This window comes from Typopeltis vanoorti, chromosome 25 (assembly GCF_054136105.1).
Source record: "Typopeltis vanoorti isolate ZY-2024b chromosome 25, IOZ_Tvanoo_1.0, whole genome shotgun sequence".
Classification (NCBI taxonomy): Eukaryota; Metazoa; Arthropoda; class Arachnida; order Uropygi; family Thelyphonidae; genus Typopeltis; species Typopeltis vanoorti.
In genome coordinates this window covers 33692169-33701666 of record NC_143573.1, presented here as the reverse complement: position 1 = coordinate 33701666, position 9498 = coordinate 33692169, and the positions used below count along the sequence as shown (strand labels likewise).

General features: G+C 35.5%; 1 protein-coding gene across 1 annotated transcript; it reads right to left on the bottom strand.

Annotated features, from left to right (window-relative positions):
• Positions 1–8200: 8200 nt before the first annotated feature.
• On the bottom strand, positions 8201–8521 carry LOC150092643 (protein CFDP2-like). Its single transcript, XM_090414249.1, has one exon. The coding sequence runs from the start codon at positions 8519–8521 to the stop codon at positions 8201–8203; it is 321 nt and encodes a 106-aa protein (XP_090270375.1).
• Between the last annotated feature and the right edge of the window lie 977 nt (positions 8522–9498).

Below are 9498 nucleotides of genomic sequence, written 5' to 3'. Positions count from 1 at the left end.
ATCTTAAGCTGTACTTTATCAGATTTAGAATTTCCTGGATGACTGACACTGGTTTCTCAACAGCCTTTCTGATTTGCACAGAAAGGATTCTAGAAATATCTGGCAGTCATTCATAATATCTCAAATCTAAATTAATCTTTACGAAGTCTGTGTTATTTGGAAACCATTATATATAAATTGTTTTTTCAAAATGTTGTTAGATAATAGAAGTAAATTTGTTACTGCTATCCTTACTCAAAAAAAAGATGAGCTGTGTTAAAAAATATTAGTTATTTATATCAGGGTTTCCCAAACTGTGTTCTGCGGAAAGTGAATAAGTGTTCCATGAAAAATTATCAAAATTAATATGAGCCTGGAATTTTAAATGCTATGACAAGCACCTGATTTTCAAACATGTTTGAAAATCAGGCGCTCCTCAGTTTGCATGTGGACTGTGCTATTAAGGCCAGCGTGCGCTGGCCTTGACTCAGCCACCCACGGTTGTCGACACCAGTGAAGTATGGAGGTATCTATTTTAGGAAATGTGTGGTCACAAACAAGGTCAATGCGATGCCCTACAGCCCAGCATGCCTGTAGTGTGTGCTGTCACATTTTTGCAATGCGATACAGCCTGCTTCGGCGATAGTATGTACTTAGCTTTACATTGAATACGAGACCGATGATACTCGACTCTAACCAAGGTTTTCTGTTAAAATTTCAGGATTTGTGAAGTGTTCTGTCGTAGGAAAAATTTGGGAAATGCTGATTTAGATTATGCTAAAGTAACTGAAGCTATGAAGTAAGTGTTACTTCTGAAAACCATGTGCTCTGGCTAGTACTATATGTTTTGTAGGCTGATAAATCTTGCTACCTATACATGAGACTAATCAATTCACTTTTAGTCCAAAAGCCCTTATATACATTCTAATACTATGATGAGAATTTAATGAAAGTCTTTCTATCTAAAAGACACTGCTATTGACCATGCCTATACTAAAAAGCTTTCTAGCATATTCCTTTAAAACATGTGGAGATCCCATCTGGTCTTACTAACATGAAGAATGTCAGTATCAAGAATCAGTATCTTCTTCAGTAGTCTGTCTCCATCCACAATCACTTTTCCTCTTACTGGCCACATAGGAATAGAACTCCTTGAGATTCCCCTTATATTGCAGCACTACTCTTCTCTAGTATTCTAATTTTTCTCTTCTTACTATATTAGTCACCTTCCAAGATTAAGCCTTTTGTATTCCTCATGCAACTTTTCTTCACCTCTCTTTTATGTTTTCCATAACCTCTTTTTCACATGCAATTCCTCTTCGATATCTTGAGTCATCCATTTTACTCCAGATCACTTTGTCTTTTTGGATAAAGTGATCTAGCTCCCATAATATTGACCTCTCTTTCTTGAAATTCTTTCATCCATTGTACTACTCCAAGCTAATTTCTAAATCTAATATAGTTGTTTGCCATATAAGTCAACATAAATTGTTTTTGCCTTGATACTTTTGCATACCTATACATTCTCCAAGTAAGGATTATATGGTCATTATTGACATGAGTATGAAATGTCATACTCATCCCAACTGGGATAAGTATGACATTTCAGTCACAGTCAGATCCTGTGATGCTGACAAATTTCAAAAACTCTTGATCCTCATGTTCTTTCCACCACATGCTATCTAAGAATTCCTCAAGAATTTAGCTGCTTTAGCTATATCAGCATAAAATACTCTGCCTAGTTTATACTGCTTATAGTTAAAGTCTCATATAATGACCACTTACTTTGCACTTTTTTTTATGTATTTCCCACACCCATGAAGTATTATTAGTAAATCTACAGTACATTTGTAATGTGGGTGGACTAAGAATCCCCCCCTCCCCCATTTTTTATCAACTTTATATATTTTTTGTAATTTTTTATTTATTTTTGCATAGTCTGGACACCCTGCGCTAGAGACTAAACATAAAACAGTTTCAATGAGATGCGAGACCACTTCCCCACTTATTGGAGACTTGATAACCAGGGAAGTGGTCTCACATCTCCTACCTAAAGACAAACACAAACATCCATGCCCATAAAAGAATTCAAACCCACGACCAGTTGGTTGGGGAGTAGGTATGTTATCCACTTGGCCAACCAGGCTGGCAAACTTGCCAACCTAATTTGACTGAACATTTCCTGCTCATTACCATCTATATTTTCTGGTCTAAAAGCAAAAGCCTACTAAAGATGCTGTCCTCATACCATATATACTCTCAAAGCCATTAGTGCCATTTCTCCTCTGATTCTCCTGAGATAGGCGTGCTCTCTGTCTCAAGAGAATAATATGTTATACCCTCTAATTTCTATCTCTGTCAGGACAACCTCATCCTCCTCATTGGTCAATCAAGTTTCACTAATTTTCACAAATGAATAATAAGAAATCAATGAAAATCTATATTGATGGTTTCAAACAACAGAACAGAAATTTTAGAAGTGGGATCTACATGCACTCATACTTTGAAGTAAAGTATGAGTGCATTCATCTTTTAAGTCAGAACTCATAAAAAAACTCGTTAAAATGGCACTTCAGTACATTGAAAAATCTGCATCAGAGGAATATGTATTTTTTACAGACTCCTAGTTAGCATTTTTAATGGTATTCCGATATGCAAATAGTGTGGTTCGATCTATAATTCATAGAACTGTTGGCAAGAAGAAACTTGTGAACATCAGATTTGAAGACTTATAGATTGTGCTCTTCTAAAGAAAAAAGACAATATGAATGGCTATTCCAAATGATGGCAGTAAAAGGAAAGAATGAAAAGGAAGAACTTGTTCTGTGAATTGATTGAATTGTAAAGGAGCATTGCATGGATACTCTATATGTTTTAGAAGATGTAAAAACAGAGTGGAGAAATTCCAAATGTCATTTCTGATGAACAGCGAGCATGGAAACATTTGTAGAACATTGGAGTGAATAGAAGAGAGATGAGCCACTGATTATTATTATATTATTATTATCATTATATTGGTTTCTCCATGGAGTGAAATGACTGATTACAGGAGACCCACACTAACCATTATTTGCAAAATACCTCTCTCTGTAAACTCATTCATCGTCAGAGCACTCACAGGTACCTCTGGCAATCCATTCCATTCATTCATCCCCTCTCTAAGCAAAGAATCTTGTCCGCACATTCCTTTCTAATCAACCAAAATATTCTTTTGTGCCCAACTGAATGTTCTTAGGAATAATTTAGAAACATCACCCTAAATGTGAGAAGAATATTCAATGGTTAGTGAGATGGATCTGTGATTTATACAGGGTGTCCCAAAATTCACGCAAGAAGTAATTTTGATAGAAAACACAGGTTTTTAATTAAAAATTGTAATTTCTTATCGATTCATAAAGTATACAGTATAGGGTTATGCATGGAATAGCATATCGGGTAAATGGCCTCCACGGCTTTGCTGGCACATACGCACTCTTTTGTCGAAATTTTCCATGACCGTTTTGCATAAATGTGGCTGAATTTTGTTGATACAGCACTCAGTTTCCTCCTTCAAGGTGTGGGTGGTCGTAGGCTTGTTGGCATAAACCTTAGACTTCAAAAAACCCCAAAGAAAAAAGTCCAGCGCTGAGTCACATGATCTGGGCAGCCAATTCTGATCACCAAAGGCACAAAAAACTGGATTATCATGTCGCGATAGCGAGCACCATTAACTGTTATTGCCTTACCAGCTGCTTTTTCGAAGAAGAATGGACCGATGATGCCTCCAGCCCAAAATCTGCAACAAACAGTGACACATTGTGGATGCATTTGTTTCTCAACAATCACTCGTGGATTTTCTGAACCCCAAATGCGACAATTTTGTCGATTAACGAAGCCATCAAGATGAAAATGAGTCTCATTGCTGAAGATGAGGGATCTACATGCACTCATACTTTTTTTGTTCAAAAAATAAGCATCCACTTGTTGTTGTTCCATAATCCATTCAAAGAACTCTCTTCGCTGTGTGTGCTCCATTTTTAATAACCCTGAACTGTTATCTGTCACGCTGTCTTTTTTTTCTCGTTGGCAACACTTTACTGCACAAATGGCGCTAAATTTAAATCTTGCGTGAATTTTGGGACACCCTGTATAAAGTTACTGTGAATGGGGTTTTAAATATGTCTTTTTCTCAACTTCCACATTACACCACACTGCCTCATAACCATTGCCACTATTTCTCTCTTTCATGTCTCCCATATGTGGACTTAATTCCCCTGCTATCAGCAGTACTTCCTCCCCCCCCCCCTTCTTGCCCTTTCTATCCTCGCGAAAAATACTCTATCCTTCGATTTCTATTCCTGTTACAATATCATCTTCATACAACTATGTTTCATTTATTCCAATGATTTTGGGGTGAAGTAACTCAATCACTGAAACTATTTTATCCCTCTTATTTCTGATACTTCTGGCATTTGCAAACAAACACAGCAGTTCATTTTTAGGTCTATAACCAGTCTCCTATACAAACCACTTGTTGGGTTGTGATTTCCCCACTACACCCGCCCAATCATCTTTATCACCACTTACCACATATATCTACTCAGTCTTGACTTCCCCACCCACATCACAATATACTCCATCTTCATACACACATTCACTGCACTTTCAACATCCACTCTCCCTATGCCATGTCTCCCTGTCCACCCGGGTTCCCTCCGTTTCCTTGTTCTCTCTCTCTCTCTCTTCATCTCTCACACTACTATTGTTTCCACTGCCAAGCACTTCTGTCTTTACAATACCACTCTCCTGATTTTTCCCTTTATCTCTTTCTTCTGATCTCTTGCACACATCACACAGTACTTCCATCCAGCAACACTTTCTCCAGTGCACTCACTCCAAAGCCATTCAAATGTAACCCAATCACCCCTGTAAAATTTTATTCTTCTCTCAAACACATGCCATACATCCACAAACTGTACTCCCTTCTTTTCACACAGTTCCGCTAGCATACCATTCATAATTTTAGCTCTCCATCGCAACTCATCATCGTCATACCTAGGCAATACACTACAACATTTCCTACTACACTGTTATCTTTCACTGTTTTCCACCTGATATTCATCCTCACATCCTTATGTCCACTTACATCATTTGCCTCCACAATCACAACTAACTCTTTTACTCATTTCTTCCTCATATACCTACCTACATACTTTCTTGGTGTTACAGCCCACTGTGAGCCTTAGCCTCCTGTACAACTTGCCTCCACAATTTTCTATCCTTGACTAGTCTTTCCCAGCCTTTCACTTTCATGGTAGTCAAGTCTTGGATTACATTATCAATCCATCTTAATCTCAGTCTTCCTTTTTTCCTTGTTGCATATATCTTTTCTCTCAGTATTCTTCTTGGCATATGGAAGTCTTCCATTCTCTCTACATGACCTAACCATTGCAATCTCTGTGCTTTTATGAACCTAACAATATCTTCTTCTTTTAGTATCTGACTAATTTCTTTGTTGTACCATATTCTCCATATGGTACATATGGAGAATATGGTACAACAGGTCCATAAATTTTTCTTCAACAGGTCCATAAATTTTTCTTATAATCTTCCTTTCAAATTTCCTCAAGTTGTCTTGGTCTTTTTCACTAAGATTCCAGCTTCGCTTCCATATGTAACCACAGGTCTAATGAATATTTTAGTATTTCTGCTTATTAGCTTGCTTTTAATCATGTTCGTATTTGCATAATATGCTTTATTACCAGCTTGAATGTGTTCTTTAATTGCTATAGTTGATCGTGCCTCATTCTCAACAATATCTCCTAGATACTTAAATCTGGTCACTCCTTCAAAAATTTTCTATCCAACTTATAGATTCTGTGGTTTTCTTCTTATTTCTGAAGTTGATATCACCATATATTTAGTTTTATTTACACTGATCTCTAATCCCATGTCATTAGTTTTTCTTTCCAGTTCATTATACACTTCAATTAACTGTTTCTTAGTCCTTGACACAATGACTATGTCATCGGCATAAGCACATAACTGACTTGATTTATTAAAAATTGTCCCTCTTTGATCTAAATCTTTAATTGCACGATGTAAAGCTATGATGAATAAGGTTGTTGATAGTGCATCTCCTTGTTTTACACCTTTATTAAATTCAAAGAGGTCACTAAATTTATTATCTATTTTAACTTTTGCTATTTTCATCATTATCATTACTAATCTAATTAATTTTGGTGGTATCTCTAATTCTTTCATAGAATTAGGCTATCAAAGGCTTGCTTAAAGTATATAAATAGCATATGTAGGTCTATTGCATGCTCAAAATATTTTCCATCATCTGTCTGATAATGAAAAGCCGATCAATGGTACTTCTGTTTGAACTAAATCCACACTGATCTTCTCCTATTTTCTTTTTAGTAATCTCTTTAAGCCCGCTATTTATTATGGATGTAAGAATTTTATAAACTACATAATAAATTTAGTTTAATCCTTTATCCAAGTGTGAGCAAACAAAGTTTGCGCCTGAAAGTATCTTCAGGACTGGGGTAAGGTGGTGCAACACCAGGACGACTCCTTGCAAAGGTGGAGCAAGCTACTAACACTCCCATCTCGGTATCTCCCATGATGCAAAACACATCTCCTTGCGGATATGTCTAATGTTATGCATTAAAGGAAGGCCACTACCCAGACTAGTTTCGACCTTTATTGAGGTCTCTTCAGTGGGCGCCAGGCCCAAGTGGAGATACCAGCCAGAAGCATTAGCAAAGTCATCTCTACCTATAGGAGTTACCAAATGGTGTGCCACCTTTTTAATAAATTACTCTGGATTTAGAGAAAGATGTTGATGCACCACCTTACCCCAGTCCTGAAGATACTTTCAGGTGCAAACTTTGTTTGCACACACTTGGATAAAGGATTAAACTAAATTTATTATATTATAAACTACATTAAGTAACGTAATATCCCTATAATTACTACAGTCAAGTTTATCTCCCTTTTTATAAATAGGACAGATTATACCAACATTCCAGCTGTCTGGCATTTCTTCCTTGAACCAGACTGTCAAAAATATATCTTGTAGTACAAAACATATTGAATCCCCCCCCTCCATGTTTCAGTAATTCTGCAACTACATTATCTTCTCCCGGTGCTTTATTATTTCTCATTTTTTGTATTTTAACTTCAATTTCATTAGTTGTCGGCGGTTTCATAGGGGTATTCTATTCTACATCAATGTCCTTTCTTGTTTCTAATTGAAGATTTTCCCCATTTCTTCTCTATTTAATAAATCTTTAAAATATTCTGCCCATCTCGCTACTATTTTATTTTCCTTTCCTAATAAATTTCCTTTTTTATCTTTACATCCACTAATTCTTGGTTGAAATCCTTTTTTTCATTTTTTGGACGGCAGTATAAAATTTTCTACTTTCATTTTGAGTATTAAGTTGTTCTATTTCTTTTATTTGTTTCATAATCATTTTCTTTTTTTTTAGTATATTATTTGCTTTTCTTCTAAGTTCATTGTATCTCTCCCGATTACTTCTAGTGTTTAGCTGCATCATTTGTGCTCTGGCTCTGTTCTCTTTTATAGCTGCATCACATTCTTCATCAAACCACTCTTCATTATGAGTTCTTTTCTTTTCACCTAGCATTTCAGCAGCCACTTCTTTAATCATATTTTCTACTCTATTCCATTTTCTACCAATATCATTGAATCCATCAGTTATGTTATTTTCAGTTTTACTTAATTTAATTTTCAAGTTATCTTGGTATTTCTTAGCTTCCTTTACATCATTACGAAGTTTATCTATGTTCCATAACTTAGCTTTCTTTTTTGTCATCTTTATCACATTTGATAATCTTTCTCTTATAATCATTTTCACTAGATAATGATTGCTGTCACAATTAGGGCCTCTACAGCTCCTGACATCAATGACAGAGAAAAAATTACGTCTCGACACTAAAACATGATCAATCTGGTTTACTTCGTTCACTGGTATCCTCCAAGTTCCCAGGCAAATTGCTTTATGTGAAAAACGATGTGCTTCTTATGAAGAATTTGTTTCTGATTGCAAATTGCATCAGTAAATCACCATTTTCATTGTTTTTATCATGTAACATAAATATTCCTGCCACTTGCTTTTGATTTTCATCTCTCCCAATCTTAGCGTTAAAGTCTCCCATGATTATTAGAAATATCATAACTTTGTGTCTTACAGCAGACTTCGTCAAGTTACTCATAAAATCGATCTTTATCAATTTTTTCTTTCTCCTCAGTTGGTGCATGGGCTGAAATGACAGTAATATTTCTAAATTTTCCTTTTAATCTTATTTTGCATATTCGGTCACTAACAGCTTCGTATTCTAACATACTTTTCCATATTTCCTTGCTTACTATGAAGTCATTACACAGCTGACTAGTTTGTTCATTGGGACCACTATAAATAACACTATAATGCTGTTTATTAATTCTCCCCTGTCCTTGCCATTGCATTTCTTGTAGTGCAATGAGGTCTATTTTATATTTCAGCATTTCATTAGCAAATTCATTCATCTTTCCTATTTGTTTCATTGTTCTTATATTTCATGTTGCCATTTTGATATCTCTCCTTCTTATTTTATTCTTATTTTTCTGTGTATTTCGTAATTCAAACATATCCTTTTTCCATTCCAGGTCAGTTGCCATTGAGTATTATTCGGAGGTTTTATTTGTATCGGTTTCATAGCATCAAATTTTTTTATGTGATTGGGTTGGCAACCCAATGCACAACCCTCCTCCTTCATCCAGGCTTGGGACTGGCTGGAGTGATCACTACTCAGAGCCAACTTCAGGGACAGTTTTCTTCCTCATATCCAAAGCCTTAATTATCTTACTCATTCTTCCTGGATAGCAGACCTTATGGATTCTCTCAGTAACTAGTCCTCTAACTATGGAATCTCCATATACTGTTATCCTGGATCCTAGAATCACTCGTCACCTCTTTTATTCATTTATTTTTTTCTTCTTTCATTCTGTTCTCTTACACACTTTCATTAGTTTCCACTAGATGTCTAATATCACTCTGCATATTCCTCAAAATCATTTTTAATTGTTAATAACTCTTTCATCAAATCGACTTTCATCAAATTTGAATGGGATGCATGTTTCTTGCTTTTGGCCTTCAAAATTAGATATTTCTTGATGTGTAGATGATTTGTTTGTATTTATTTCTAGCTTTTGTATAAAGTGCTGGCCTTGTTGACTGTGTGGTTAGCAAATCTGTTATCCATATACTGTTATCCTGGATCCTAGAATCACTCGTCACCTCTTTTATTCATTTATTTTTTTCTTCTTTCATTCTGTTCTCTTACACACTTTCATTAGTTTCCACTAGATGTCTAATATCACTCTGCATATTCCTCAAAATCATTTTTAATTGTTAATAACTCTTTCATCAAATCGACTTTCATCAAATTTGAATGGGATGCATGTTTCTTGCTTTTGGCCTTCAAAATTAGATATTTCTTGATGTGTAGATGATTTGTTTGTAT